The sequence below is a fragment of the Camelus bactrianus genome, chromosome 6 (genome assembly GCF_048773025.1).
Source record: "Camelus bactrianus isolate YW-2024 breed Bactrian camel chromosome 6, ASM4877302v1, whole genome shotgun sequence".
NCBI classification, from domain to species: domain Eukaryota; kingdom Metazoa; phylum Chordata; class Mammalia; order Artiodactyla; family Camelidae; genus Camelus; species Camelus bactrianus.
In genome coordinates, this window is record NC_133544.1 from 45615223 (window position 1) to 45631757 (window position 16535).

General features: G+C 33.8%; 1 protein-coding gene across 1 annotated transcript in view; it reads left to right on the forward strand.

The window, feature by feature from the left end:
* MDGA2 (MAM domain containing glycosylphosphatidylinositol anchor 2) overlaps window positions 1-16535 on the forward strand; it is a 693384-nt gene that overhangs the window by 373066 nt on the left and 303783 nt on the right. The window contains exon 3 of the mRNA XM_010967002.2: window positions 725-899. Within this exon, the coding sequence (XP_010965304.2) occupies window positions 725-899 (175 nt within the window). The remainder of the gene's footprint in view (window positions 1-724; window positions 900-16535) is intronic.

Genomic DNA, 16535 nt, shown 5'->3' on the forward strand with positions numbered 1-16535 from the left:
GGTATTGTTTATAATGGAATGTTTTAGATATTCAGAGTGTTTTGGCAGTTTAATAGAAATGTTCTCTTTGGAAAAGTTTGCACATGTTTTGAAAATAATTATTGATGTAAAGTGAATTCTAATTACCAAAACAGACAAGTCATTTGTGGGCTTATTAAAGCAAAGGCATAAAAAAGAAACAAAAACCAGTTTTAACAACCAGGTGTATAAAATTACACATAGTCTCAATAAGCCATTGTGGTAATATGCTTAAATTATCCAAATCAAATAGAAAAATTTAAATAAAATACTGAAGCATGTCCAAAAAGAAATTGCGAGCCTGCCTGTAGTACCTGTACTAAATAAATAAAAAGTGCCTTGCAGGGTTTAGAAAATATGAGAGAAAACACTAAGTGCTCAACAAAAAGAGAAACTCATATTTCCAATGTACTACTTATATATATACTCTCTTTGTATTATTTTTATATTATCCTTCACACTAATTAAACTATTGATGAACTCTGTGCAATTGAACTAGAATTACACTCACTGCACAATGATGACACTGCATTTAATATTTTATAATTCAATTATGTGTATAAACTTTTCTTCTTAATTGTCAATAACTTGCCAAAATTGGCTTTGTAGTTCTTCTAAAAGCAACCTCTTCAAATGAGTATTTGATATTTAGTTTTTCAGTGAGAAAACCAACCTAAAGTAACAATCTTTGTTGATGCTTGCTCAGATCAGGTGGACCAAAACAGCAGGAAGTGCCTCTGACAGATTCCAAGACTCAAGTGTCTTCAATGAGACTTTGAGGATTACAAATATTCAGCGACACCAAGGAGGCCGGTATTACTGTAAAGCAGAGAATGGCTTGGGGTCCCCAGCAATAAAGTCAATCAGAGTGGATGTGTACTGTAAGTATATTTCCCAGAAAACTCTAATTAAGTCTACTACACATTTTTTCTGCCCTACAACTTGAAATCTATTTTTTATTGTCTATATTGAGAAAAAATATTCCAAACAATGGAATTCTATTTAGTTGAGAATGAAAAGTATATAAGGTGATGATAGCTCATTAACATATTTCCTGAAAAATCTCCATTAGAAAATTTAATACTTTTATGATTGAACAATATATATCAATTATAGAACACTTAAGAACCAGATTAATAAAACAGTAAATATTACTGAAAATCCCACTAATGACTGTTAGTGTTGAATGTATATACTTCTTTCCTTTATATTAAGTATGTAAATGCATATTTATATTTCTATAAAAAAAAGGATCATGCTATACATACTGTAACAGGTTTTGTCAATTTTACCTATGTGTAATTTCAGCTATTCTCATTTTTTTAAATGCGTATCATGTGAGCAAGGTATTTGAACTGGCTTGTGAAAGACCAAAATCTTTGTGTAGACTCTGGTTTTGATCCAGCTCTGTTGAAAGTAATCAGTACCTAGTGCGATGCTGTGCCACCTGAAAAGTGTCTGTTGATTTATTTTCATTCCTGGTCTCATTTTTCTACTTTTTTGCTGTTAGCAAATGCATTTAAAGTCCTCTTGGTCTCCTTACTTTCTTCCACACCAAAACGAATTAAGGGCCTACATTCAGTTCGGTCTTGTGCGTAGGTACCTATCACTCTGTTGTCTTATTATCAGAACTTTCATTTTATTTGTTAAAATTCTACCATTAGAATAAAAGGATTTTTAAAGTAATTCAGATGTAAGTAGCAAGTGAGGAATTCCTGATTTTCTAACTACCTATCTTTCATTCTTCCCTTTTTTCTTTTCTTTCAGTGCAGGGCAAGTGTTGCACAGTTAGGGAAGGAGTTGTAATTATACATGATCTATTTATCAGATCCTGTGCTTAATCTCATTTAATTATTCAGTGTGACCGAGAAGTGGGTGACAAGGCTGCATTTGGGATTCATCTTCCACATTCAGGTGCTTGCACTGTCCCTAGAAGGGATGAGAGAGAAGACACCCATGCCCCGTTCTCTCTAGCATTTCCTGATCCCTTGGACACCCCTGGCGTAACTCAGGCACCTGTATCCCACGTGCTGCTCGTCCCCTGTCCTTACTGGCCTTTCCCACATGCTTCCCAACAGTATGGCCACTGGCCCTCCCACCCTGAACAAATATTTTCAGTAACATATACTTTATAAAAAAATACTACGTTTAGTATTTTTGTTCGTATATAATTTTAAATGACACTAAGTTTAATATAAATGAATTAAATACTTATAGAACATATCTTTTCAAAGTATACATCTGTGCTTTTTTGTTACAATTTTGATCCTGAAGTTTTAAAATACACTTCCATTCCTTGGACACAAGTCTAAAATGTGAAAAGTTCTGAAGATTGAATGGGTGTGTTTTGTTTTATTTTATTGGTAACTTTTCTCAGCAAAACCTGATGTGAACCAGTTTGATGGCAACATCTAACCAGAAATGACTTGAATACAAAAGTAGAAAAGACTTTCTGGTCTTTATTTACCCTAATTTGTATGAATAATCATGTTTTGCCCCAGAAATAACGTTTTTCATTATACAGTATTGCCACAGAGCCTGCCGAGTGTACTGTATAATGCATAGTAATATGTACTGTATTATCTTCCTAAAATCTGAAATATTCTGGAGAACATCCCCCTAAGGTTTTGAATAAGAGATTGGGACATGCATTGCCACTACAGTAAGTTTGGCAATAACAATATTGTGTTGCTGGCTTAAAAATCTAATACAAAGAAGGAAGTGATGTTTTTAAAGACTTAAAAATAGTCCTCTCTTGTCCTCTTACTACAAAGCCTTTTAGGTACTATTCTGCACTATTCCCACTCTTTCTATTTGTTCACATCTCTTGCTGTCCAGATTCAGTGGTGCCTCAGTATCTTAGTTCACGTTGCACACTTGGGTGGAACTGATGAGCAGTGCCACTCCCTCTGGTTTTCCCAAGTCCTGTTGGTCTTCTAAGGTCTGTGTCACCTTCCAAGTAGCCATGCTTGAAGGCATCAGCTCTGTTGTATTCTCCTTTTGCCTTTGTTGGGATTTCTTCCATACAACCTGAACTTGGCAAACACTTTGTTCTGTGTTAAGTGAAATGTCACTGTGGTACATACCATAGTGAAGTACTGCTTTCAGGATGTTTTTGATGGCAAAGATTTATTAGAAAGTTGTCTGAAATTATTTGAGAGAATGACATGTATTAAATTATGGACTCTATGAATAAATTTGGCATTTCACTAATAGAAATTTTCCTGGGAATGCCTTACCTTCAGCTCCAGAGATCTTATGGTGATCAAGACATGGGTTTTAAGTAGTTACGCCTATTTTGAAAGCTTGGGGTAAATAAATTCCTTTAAATAGTAAATTTTCAAACATGTTTTGACTGATAAGAACACTTTACAATAGAGACAGCTAGGCCTTTTTGGGAATCCATGTGTTCCAAAAGTAACCTTGACTGAAAAACACAGCTTTTAAACTCAAGTATGTTTTCTCTACATGAATCTTTATAATTTAAAACCTGTCCTGTCATTGTCAATAGGAACATGACTAGCATATTAGTGTTGAGTTTTAAAAACCTGGCAACCTTGAGGTCTAAAATTGGATTATAGTCTAAAGATTCGTCTGTTACTTAGGATTTTGATTTGAAGCTGGACAGGTTTACTCAGTAGATACTCATTTTTATAAATCATAAACAAGTGAGCAGCTTTATTTCAGGTACTTATTTATGCGTTAGCTATTTTTGGAGATGTTAAAACAATAGGACTATTCTTTTTATGTTTGAAGCCATAGTTTTAGATTCATTGACTGCACTGTAGATTTCTATTTCTCTTTTTTCTAAACTGGTTCATCAATGTTGGTAGAACTTGGAACACACAATGGGTATAGAATACAAAATACAAAAAAAAAATCTGCGGGTAAGGATCATATTTGCAACAACAAGCTGAGGCAGACTATGGCTTGGAATTAACAGAAATTCTAGTAAATGGTATTAGAATTTAGCCTTGAATCCCTTGTGATACATGGTCTTTTAAAAGTGCCCCATAAAACTATTAATTTTATAGCCATCAGTAACTCTGGAGAGATTTTTTAATAGTGAAAATGTATATCTTTCATTAAATCCCATATTCTGATCATAAGTTTCTTGACTTTTTAGCTAATACCTACCTAAAATAAAGTTTAGTGCTAATTCCTCATTATTTTGGTGAGGAAAATTCATTTTCAGAAGAGGAGCCTGCTACAGTACTGATTGATCTAAAATGAGGTGATTTTTATTAGATAAATATTTTGAAATATTTGTGATTCTACATTAGCATTTTGATCAATTTGGGAAGATTTATTAAATAAATTAACAATTTCTTCCCACATAACTTTCTAAGATTTCTTATAGTAGAAAAATTGGACCATGTAGCTTTCATAAAACAACTACCAAATGTATTTTTTTCTATTTCAACCAAGAATATGGTTTGCTTTGTGTTGTTATTTTGAGAAGATGTAACTATGTTTCTCAGGTTATTATGAGTATCATTTTGATCTTTAAGAATTATAAAAACATTCCAAGATGCTTTATGAAGTATAATTCTTTAAAAAGTATATTTATAAACAAGCTGATTTCATAACCGCATAACTTTTTTTTTTTTTGTAAAATCTGACCTACTCATTTATACACATATTTCTGACCAAAAGCTAATCAATTACAATTCTTCTTTTGCTGGGAAATTGCTTCTGAGGGTCTGAATACTAAAAGCTGTATATTAAACAGAAACATGTAGAATTAGTTCTACTTAAACCTGCTGTTTTAAAACATACACATTCTCTTTGTCTTCTTCCTGAAACTATACTAAAACTACAGTAAAGGAGTAAAACCACAATAATAACAACATCAACAAAACATATCAACAAGGATAGAGGGAATGGGTAAGGAGATGACAGAAAAACAATTTTGAAGGAAAAGACTCAGATCAGGGAACAACCACTGTTTAGCATACTAAAGAAAACTTGAATCAAAGCGGTCAGTATGGAGGACAGAACTAGGCATGTAACATATGTTACAGAATTCTCAAAAAGCTCAGAAGTTGGGGATACCACTTAGCTTTTACAGTGTAATTTAGTCTAAAAACAAAAGAATCAGTTCAAAGTCCATATAAGAAGAGTTCCATAACCAGATCTCCTTCTACATTTCACAGAATTTAATGCCTACCTATCTCACATTGCCCACCAACCTCCTAGTCAAATTCCTATGGAAGACACAAAATTTTATTTTTGTGAGATATTGAACTAGAGAAACTTTGAACTAAGAAACCTGTAGTCATCAAAAACAAGAGACAACATACTCTTAAATCAGGGTTATTAAGTGAAAGTTTACATACTCATCATAAGCCCTTCTCACACTTGGTTCTGAGAATGCCTTTCTGGCAGAATTTTGGAGAATTCCTGTCTAGGAACACTGATGAACTCCGGAGAAAAGGCTATGGATCCTGACAAGTAGGGTCCTTGATGAAATAACCCAGCTAATTTACCCACAGTGAAGCCTATAGTTGATCAACACAGCTACCAATAAGCTTTTATAAGTGATTCCTAGATGTGAGTATACCAGATAACCAAACATTTGAGACAATCTTCTAAAAAATAAAACAGAGAAACCAAGAAAAAGAAATGGGAAAAAGAATTCAGGAAACAGGGCTACTTCAAAGAGCCAAACTACAAAATAAAACACAGTTGTTGATTTTTAAATTAGTATTCTCAGGAAAAAAGGGAAATACTGCATTTACATAACAGGAACAGGAAAATAGAAACAAAGAATTTTCAGAAAACATCAATGAACTCTTAGAATATTAAAAGTAATAACATAAAAATCAATAAAAGAGATGAAGGATAAAGTTGAAGAAATCTTAGGAGAGTAAAATGAAATTTAACAATCAAAGAACTGAAACAAGAAAGAGAAGGTATGAAAATTAGATAATTGGTCTAGCAAACTTAGCATTTGAATGGAATTCCAAAAAGAGGAAATAGAGATGAAGACGTTATTTTCTAAAAAATTAACACAAATTTCTGTCATAATTGGACATATGTTTTCAATTAAAAAGGGTCCACCAAGTGTCTAGAACATGGAGTAAACAAGATCCACACCGAAACATATCAACATGCAATTCAAAACACTAGGAGAAAAGTGAAGATCTTAAACATTTCCAATGAGTTTTTCTATTTTTCTAAAATCACATATAAAGAATTAGGAATCAAAATGGCACAGGTCTTATAAATAGAAATCAGGAATCAAATGATGAAAAAAAGAAAAGAAATCAGGAAGCTAGAAGAAAATTGAGTAGAGCTTCTGAAATTCTGAAGAAAACTATTTTCAAACTACAGCTTTCTACACAGCCAGACTTTCTTAAGTTTGATAGTTAGAGAAGAAGGAAGACATTTTTAGATCTGTAAGATTTCCAGATTTCATCTGCCATGTTCCCTTTCTCAACACACTACTACACTCCTTTTATATATGTTCTACCATAACTAATTTTAAAAATAGGAGATTGTATATAGAGAATATGGAAGGAAATTCCAGGATGTTAGTGAAACAAAACTCCATGATGATAGCTGTGCATTGGACCTCAAGAGCAGCCAAGATAGGCTGAAGCTGGAAGGAGGCTCCATGAAGGATATCTTCAGGAAAGAGATTCAGCTGGTGGGTTATCTGATGTTTTAGAGAGTGACTTTTAACACTTCCCATGGAAAGCTTCATAATATGGTAATGATGGATGCATACGAAATAGAAGAAACAAAATGTGGGTATTATTTACAGAATGCAAAGAAAAAGTTGTATGAAATGAAATGTAACTGAAATATTATACAGGGTTTAACTGTGAAGACATACCTGCATTACCAACAAGAACAACAGCAGTTGACTTCACCATAAGTATGATGTAAATATAAGGAATGTGGAAATGGGGGAGAGTTAGTATAAGAGAGCTAAAGGCTTCTCTTCAATAGGAAGAAATCAGTAATACAATGTGCAAATGAAAAAAAAATCTATAAGTAGCAGTTAAACATTTAAAAACATGAAGGCAAAACCAAGAATGGTTAAGAGATGCATTAGAAAAATTTGCCTCTGGGTATTGGAAATACTTGAGGTTATGTTTTGTATAATTTTTTGGCTTTCTAAATTATGTGCATGTATAATTTGATCATTTTTAATTCATAAAATGTAGATTTGAAGATTTCGCCTTGGAGATTCTTGTTACTAAGCTCCTAGAAGTTAAAACTAATCTCATTCCAAATTTTGTCAGATGATTGTTGTCAATTCTAATTATATTTACACTCTTCTTTAATTCTTTATAAGAACTGATGTTCTCTGATATTTGACACCAATTAAAGTTGACAGAAAAGATATTTTATGAGCAAAGGACAGACAATAGCACAGGGAATGTTGGTGCCCATTTCTAACTAATTTCCCCCTCAAATGTGACAGAGTAAAACTCTTCTACTACCATTTGTTTACCTGTGGCTTAGGATGAAACATTTAAAATATAAGTTTTGACCCTTCTTCATGCAGCAAATATTTGAGTGGCTACTGAAAATAGTTTCATTAAATTTTTGTGAGGCTTAAAAAGAATTTATTACATAATTTGTACCTTCATTGAGTTCAAACTACCTAAAGAGAAAATATAAAATATGTAATTTATTTAAATGGAATACAAATGTTAAGCAATAAGATAAATGACGTAAATGATGCCTCACAATGTGAATGACGTGTCAGATGGCACAAAAGTTGTAGTGCCAAGAGTGAGAGTTTACTGTGGCCTCTTACTGTTAAAGAAGTGGGATTGACATTGTAGTTTGAAGGATGAGATTTAACATGCATTTCTGCATGTCCTTTGGCAGTTTTTTGTCCTGAACTCTCTTTTTCAAGGATGTTTGTGTAGCAAACAGCCATAGATATTAGAGTCAGTATCTGCCTCTGTGGCAGAAGGCAGATTTGTTTCCTGACCAGAATAATAACGGTAGTGTCTCCCTTGGGAGCAAAGATTAGGCACCTTTGCTAGCAGGACCTTTTAAGGTCGGAAGTTTCCTAATCTCAGGATTCCTTACCTGTGTCGCAAACTGTGTGTACAGCATTTGCCTGGGCTGCGCCAACTTTGCCCCTGTGGAAATTGAGGGAGGAGAACCTATGAAAACATGAGGCTCTTACGTCCACCTGAGATGAGGAATAAAGCCATTTGCCTCTGACCCAGGAGTCTCATGTCTTCTGTGAGCTTCCATGACACTGGCAGGCTAACTTGTTAGCTAGCAAATAGGGAAAATACACAACCTTTCAGAGTTCTTGGCACAGTAGGTTTAAATAAGTAGAGGGAGAAGGCAAAGGTATTCAACAATAAGTGAGCAGTTTGATTAAAGACACAGAAGAGAGATTAAGTGAACTGTATTTGGGAGAATAGTGACTAAAAGGGTGGGTTTAGAGGAAAAATGAAAGCTTAATTTGAAAGATTGGCTGCTATGTTGTGTTGAGATTTTATTGCTAGTGTTTCATGACCATATGAATGATTATCTGCTATTTATGTCGAATATAAGATAAAGGAATTACAGTTTTCGGACTTCAAAATTACCATTGAGAATCAGCATTCTCCTAAATACTAATAGTGCTTCATTTACCCTAAGAAGCAATGGCCATTCATCAGGAACCCCACTATCTCCCTGTGGAGGAAGAGAGTATATTCTATGTAAAGAAAAAGTAGGTTCGCAGAATTGTGACGCTCTCATACTGAAATATATTTGTTAACTTGAGATTCTTGAGGGCATTTAAACAATTTTCTGAGAATGTGTTTCTGTAATTCTTTCACTGATTCTCAACCGTAACTATTGCTCACAGGGTAATAGAGGTCATACAACTTTACAGGTTAGGATTTGATTAAAACTTATTTTTAATTCAAAAAGAAATTAGATTCAGAGGCATTAGCTTAATAAGTTTCACGTGTGCAGACACTGTTCACACATAAGACAAATTTTTTCCAATATCCATTAAACATTTTATAAGCCTTCTTATTTCTGAAACATATTCCTCAATTTAACTTCATTGAGGTAGATTGTTGCATTTCATTATATTCAGAACAAGCAGTGAATTTTTTTTGTCCTTGTCTGTTAGATTTATTTATTACTTTTTTACTTGGGAAATTAGTGGGAGATTAGGATGACATGTTATCCATTTATTCTTCAAATACAATTTACCTGTGTTAGAAAGAATTATGAACTTCACAGTTAAAAATGATTAACAGTGCGTTGTTTGAGTTTATTTTTATCGGACCTATCAACATGACTTCTGGACAACAAACCTTAGAAAAAAGACTAGAATGACTAATGGAAATTCTGGTAGCAAGACAAGCCCTGCAAGAAAACTAATGCCTTAAGTCAATCTCATTAAACATAATTTTTTTCACCACCACCCCTCCTCCCAAAACATCAGCTTAATGATGTTTGATGTGGTAATTACAATGCTTATTAAAATTAAATGCTGTCATGGTAATTACCCTGTTAATAAATGTCAAGAGAGAATGCTGCAATTTTGGGTATGCTGCAGATGAAGAATTCTTGTTTACCAGAGTTATTTACTCATGGACACATGACCAATCTAATTACCTAAAAGTGTTAGTGTTACTAATAAAAGAACTTACAGAGTGTCTTCAAAACTGTAAGCGTCTTGTTTTTTTTTTTTTTTTTTTTTTGGCACGTTTTAAAGGTTAGAAGTAGATATACTTTCACAAAAACAAACTCATGAAAGAAAAGATATCTACTTATTGATCATATGTACTAAATGGATAAAGTAGGAAAATCATTTCTCAGATTCCAATTTTACTATCCCTGCCCCCAGTGTCAGAAATACTTCTGGTCTGAGACTTCTCCTCCTTGGAACTCCATGTTAATGTCTTCTGAAGCTAAATTTTTTCTTGTTTGTTGTTTTCATTATTCTTTCATTAAATGAGAAAGGTAGGTCTGTGTTTCAGTGGAAGAATATAATGCCAATATGTCAGTTTCTGTCTATGATTGATTCTTAGTTTTTATGTCTCACTCAAATTTCGTTCATCAGAAACGAATCCAGTTTTATGTGTCGAAGTTACAACAACTGAAGTATGAAGTAGTAGTTCTTATTTACTTAAGCAGACCAGTTTAGTCAGTCCAATTTTACACTTTGACTTGCAATATGTTTTAGATAAGCAAGATTTAATTTCTAAAGCTAAATATTAGTATAGTTTTTTTTAACAAGAAAGTAATATTCATCTGTGAAGGTTGGTTCCTACAGAGAAACATATCTGATTTCCACTTTCATTCTAACCCCATGGTTAGAAAGTCACAAAGACAGTATTTTAAAATAGTTCCTTCATCTGTAAAAATGGAGGATGTAAAAGATCTGGGGAGGGTATAGCTGAAGTGGAAGAGTGTCTGGTTATCATGCACGAAGTCCTGGGTTCAATCCCCAGTATGTCCTGCAAATATAAATAAATATACCTAATTACCTCCCCCTCATCAGAAAAAGAAAAAAGAAAAAGATAAGGCAGCCAAGAATGTAAAAGATCTCACCCAGTCAAGATAAACCAAAAATACAGAATTTTCCTGGTCAACTATGGCAGTAGATTGTGTTGGCGCCCTTCTGGTATCTTCTTTTCATTCTTTATTTCTGTGTATACTGGAAGTTACTTCCAAATGCACATACCTGAAATTCTTTTCCTAGAAGTTTTCTTAGGTTTCCAGAGTCTACTCTGTCCATGTTCTCAGCAGGCAGAAGTTCTGAGAAATTAATGCCCACCTTTGTATCTTTCAAAAATTATTAGTGAGAGTTGGTTTATAAATACCCCTGCTGCCATGGTTCTTGAAGAGAATGACTGAGAGAGACTGCTTCACTGTCTCCCAGAGTTCCTTAGGAAAATTAAATTCTAATTCCTCACAGTTGTCACTAGTTTAATAATAATCATTTATATATTTATTTTTCCATGCTTTGTTAATACCTTACTGATGGTTCTGGGAACACTTTTCAAATGCACTTTTTGCACTTGAGTCATTTTTATAGAGTTTGCTTCCGAGGAAACTCAAAAAACACATATCGATAAAGGGAAGTGTGTTTAACTTAGTATGATGACACATTATTATAGAATGTTAACAGTTTGATTTTATTTTAAGAACAAGCTATACATCTGACTTCTTTGTAATTTCATAACCTTTATCAAATATTATTTTGAAAAAAGTAGTTTTGTACATAGTGAGTATTAAAATCTTGATTAGTGCATTAAAAAAAAATTGGAAGTGGGTAGGTAATTACGTTTATTTATTTATTTATTTTTAATGAAGGTACTAGGGATTGAACCCAGGTCCTCGTGCATGCTAAGCATGCACTCTAATGCTGCCCCCTCCCAACACATACTTTGACTTACCTATTTTGCAATATAATCTTTATATAATCATAAGGCATCTTTTTAATAATAAGTTCAGGATTTTGTCCAGCATCAATTTCAAGGTAAAATTTTTTATTTCATCTCTAGAGAAGAGGCAGTCTTGAATTCATTTTTTTATACTCTTCTATTGGTGAATTTCAGTTACAGTTGTCAAATTTAATGAAACAGATTCTGAAGCATTTCCTTGGGTCTGTAGAAGACTTAGCTCTTCTTAACTCCCTATAAACATTGCCTATTGCATACCTGTTCACTGCTTCTTATTCAGAGAACATAATGGGAGAGTTGCTTTTAAATCAGTTTAGCCCTATCTTTACCAGCCTGCTTATTATTCAGTCATTACTGATCCAACGCACCCTCTTAAGAGCTATTCACAGAGCACCTACTGGAATCCCTTCCTCATTCCACAGGCACACAACCAGAATAGCTACTAGCAGCTTTCTCTCAGTTGCTCTGCACCTGTTCCTGCTGCCTTTAGGTTCTTGTGCTTATTCAACCTGATTCTGAAAATTCCAAGCATTCGTAGCCTTCTGACCGGAGATCCCAGAAGGCCAGTTCCAATTAAAGTTGGTCAGTTCGCAATGCTAATTGAGGACCTGCTGTATGCAAAACATTCTCCTAGAAACTATGTTGAGAGATGAAACAAAAATACAAGGCCTTTGCCCTATAGAAGTTTGTAGTTAGTTGGAGATTTGAAAAATAGACGTAAAAAAAAAACTTGGTTGAAAAATAGGCTGGTGGATAAGATATCTATGCATATTAAAAGTAATAAAGGAAAAGTGGTACAAAATATGACATTAATTAAAAAGTATTTCCACTAAATATATTAAAGAATTCAAGAAAATAGTCAAAATTATTACATCAACATTCATTTAATTGCTAGATTGTTAGTTGAGAAAAAGACTATCAATTCTTGAGCAGACTTATTTACTGAAAAGTAGCAATATTTTTCACAAAAGTTGATGACTACTCTAATGGGCAACCACGTTGATATTTTTATGCTTATGGTTACCAGCAAGTCAAAAAAGAAAGTGTGTATCTAAATTCAATAATGTTTTTTTCTCATACCTAAAAATTATTGATAAACTGTATCTGTTATTTTAAAGTGGTAAATTCATTGATTAAACAAGTAAAAGGCCCTTGAGGAAGCAGACCATTGGCGATGTGAGGTTCTTCATTCTGAAGTTACATGGCAGGCAGGTGCTGCTGCTGACTCAGCCAGAGAGTCAAGATTGGCATTCGGTGCTCTGATTTCCAGGCAGATCATCCCTAGGGATGAAGTCTGCTACTGTCAACTCTACATTGCATATGTTTTTCATTAAAAAAAAAAGAAAAAAAAAGTTAAGAGAAGCAGTATAATTTGTACAAATAAAGTGAGCTAATAAGATGATTTGAATCTGAAAAATATGTATGAGAATGTTTAATTAGATTTCTTTCACATGTTTTTAAATCTAGCGGTGCTGAGTCTCACTGAGAGGATAAAGTAAAAATTTGAGTAGTCAGTTATTGCACTTGAGGCTCTTATATGACTAATATAATTTTATATTACAAACTAATTCATATAAATTGTTCTGAATTTATTCAGAATGTATTATAGCATCTAATTTAAATTTATAACAGTCCCAAGTAAACGTAGTAAACTGCTTCTGCAGCTCTGTCTAAACCTTGAGTCACATGAAATAATCTGGAATATCAGTTCTTGGCTAGCTCTCTAGTACAAGGTAGAAAGATTCTCATAGAGGGTGAAAAAGCCATTAGATTTATAAGATAAGAAGATCTTTAAAATTAAAATGATTTTCTACCTTCAACTTTAAATTAAGTCAAGAGTTAGTTAGTTTGTTTGTTTATTTATCCTTTGACAGTTAAAGAAAATGGTTCTTGTCAGCCTGGCCAAGGGTATAAAACAGACACCCAACCTTGCTTGGATACTTCATGTTTTCAAAAACTTAGGTCTGTTCTCTTGATAGAGAAAGAAATTTAATTAACTTTTTTTAGCATCTATCTCATACTTGAACACCAAATATTTAAGTATCTGAAAAATACACTTACTTTCAAGCTCTTAAATTGAAAGTGAAATGAAAACATTTGAACCCCGCTAGAGAAGACTGCGGTCTTTTGTTTTGTTTTGTTTTGTTTTTAATTCATAGTCCCTTGGGTTTGTCACCAGGCTTAGAATAGAGAAATCCACATATCAGGAGGCAACTATGAAGCAGATATATATTCAAGCATCCAGATGGCAGTGAATGAAGTAAATGAAGGGTTTGTTCAATTTCGAACATTTTTAGGTATCCATCCCTAAGAATTATATTTGACACGTGGAGTGAACACACAGAGAAAGGCCTTTAAAAATCTTTTCCAATTTTCAGAATAAGCTAAAATAGAGAAAGGGTAGCAGATGCCGTTTTGTATTCCTACCTCCACTGTTTTATTCCAGCCCCTCATCCCTTCACACCTGGTCCTGCAGGCCTCTCCTGCAGCAGCACTGCTCTCCTTGCATTTATCTGCACATCCTTGCCAAATCAGTCTCTTACATGCAGGACTCATTATAATATTTGTCCCTGAAAATTCTACATCCATTCTGTGCTTTTTCACTTACAGAACTCCAATTCCTTGTGCTTGTTTTTTCTCCTACATTTTGAAATGTAATCCCCACCTTCCCAAACCGATACTGACCCCATATGCTAGCTGGCCTGGCCTCTCCTGCTGCTGAAGATCCTGGGCTTACTTCCACCCTGCGCTGTGTTCCTGCTGTGTCTTCGTCTCTGTCCTCATCTCCTGTTTTGTCCAATTTCCCAACCTTGCCTACCCTTCAAGCTTCCTTGCTGACTGGTTGAACTCTTTCCTCATTTCCTCTCCTAGGAATTATACCTTTGTTTCCTGAATTTTATACCTCAAATATTTAGTGTAATTAATTACCTGCTTCTTTATGTCACATGTCCACAATATATTTTGTGAAACCTGCAAACAATTTCAAGACTCAGGTTTTTTTAGGTTTTGGAATGGTTATGGTGAACATAGACCTTTTTTTGTAACATCACCAGTGACCCCGTGGTCAAAAATATTAACATTCTGTAGCTCTTTCGATACCCTGAGTTATGTCAAATATGAAGTGGGACAAAAGAACTTTATAAATAGCCTCAAATCATTTGCAGGCAATGTTTGTTATCATTATAGCTCGGATTGAGTCAAATTCTGTTTTCAAATTGATTATAGAAAATCTTTCCTTTTTGAGAGCTTTTTGTTCTTCAGAATTGTGTAGAAGAAATTGTTGAATTGTGCATAAGGCAGTATAAATCTGTATTAATGGTTATTTTGTACATTGAAAAGTATTATATAATGATTCATGCCTATAAATTTTGTTTTTCTAAAGGTCTTGTAAACTTCTAGAGAGCAAGGACCACTTTATGTCATTATTTAATTTACTCCTGTCCAAATGACCATCCCAATGATGAACTTACAATAGAGTATAAGAAACAGATGTTTGTGGAGGGATAGATTGATTTCTGATTTACCTAGAAGTAAAATCAAACTACTTGATATTGCCTCTTTCAGAATGTGCATTTAAATGTTTCTCTTTATCTTTCCTTAGACTTGTGGCCCCTCTTTTATGCCCTCCAAATTCTTAGAAGTAGCCTATATAACTTAAAATCTGTGATTCATCATTTCCAATCATAACATTGTCAAATAATAGTAATAATATTTAAAGTCCTTACAGTTTTTCACTGCTTAATAATTGTGTTCTGGTAAATTTCCTCAAAGTAAAGATCCAGGCAAAGAAATGATGATATGTGTCCGTATGTCCACTGGGGAAAAAAAGAACAAATGGCTTGTGATCTTAATGGCAATTCACTGAGAGAGACAGTATGCTGTAGTTTGAAAACTCTGAGTTAGAAAATTCACTATTTGTTTCCCTTTTTTCTCTGAGTATGAAACAATGTTTTCAATGAGAGGGTGACATCTGGAAAACAGGGACTTTGAATAGTGTGCTTTATGGGAGTGAAATTCTACTTCATGTGGTATTATATATAATGACCCATTCAGTATTCATTCAACAAACAATTCTTAAATGATGTCGGTATGGCAGATTCTTTGTGACTCTGTGTTGGGAACACACTGTTATACAAAACCAGCACCATTCATATCATCAGAAAGAATATGATCCCGCATATTATAGTTAAGATACTTGTTGTAGTAGCTGAAATGCTGAGATAAGATTGAGAAATCATGGTTCCATGTCTTCTTATGCTGGCCATAAGACTTGCTAAATTATGAATTCAATAAAGAAATGACGTTTTTGGGTCTCAGGGGTTTTTTTTTTCCCCTTTCTAAATGAATAGACTAAAATATCCTTAATCATCATCACAATTTTTGGATTGTTTGATTATGAATGTTTTATAGAGAGGATGCTTCAAAGTAAACAGAAAACATCTGAGTGAAGACTTTGAATGTGTGCTGGGGCTTAGAAGAGAAGAAAAAGCTCTAATACATAAATATTTATTTTCCTTCTCTAAGAACAGTTCTAAATCATTATAATGATATTTCAGTAAAGATTTTCTGGATGCCTATTAGGTTTGGGGATATTAAAATACATAAAGTATATTATCTGTCCACTAACAAGTTACAGCCTCTTTTTGAAGTAAGATGTAAGATCATAAACACAAAGATGTATTACAGAAATTCAGGGGAAGAAGTAACCACTAAATATTATCTTGATTGAAGGAAAGGCTTGGAAGAAGGCTATGAAGAAAAAAGACTTAGACCAGTTGAGGTGGAGAAGGGAGAGCATATCTGACTGGGAGAATGGGACTGGCGAAGGGTGGATGTGGCAGTATGTGTGGTGTTGTTCGGGGAGTATAACTCTATTATATTGACGGGAGAGACTGATTTGGGTAAAGGTTACAGGGTAAATATTTTCTGAATATTTAAACAGTGGCCTGGAATGCCAACTTAAACAGTTTGTTTATCATCATGTGGGCAATGAGGGGCCATGGAAGATTTGCTGAGCAAAGATACGTATATAGTTTGTATTGTGGAAAAAAAAAATTCTGGTAAAAGTGTGATGGATGAAGAGAGAAAGCAAGAAAAGCCTCATTTTCTATACTTATGACTTGGGCT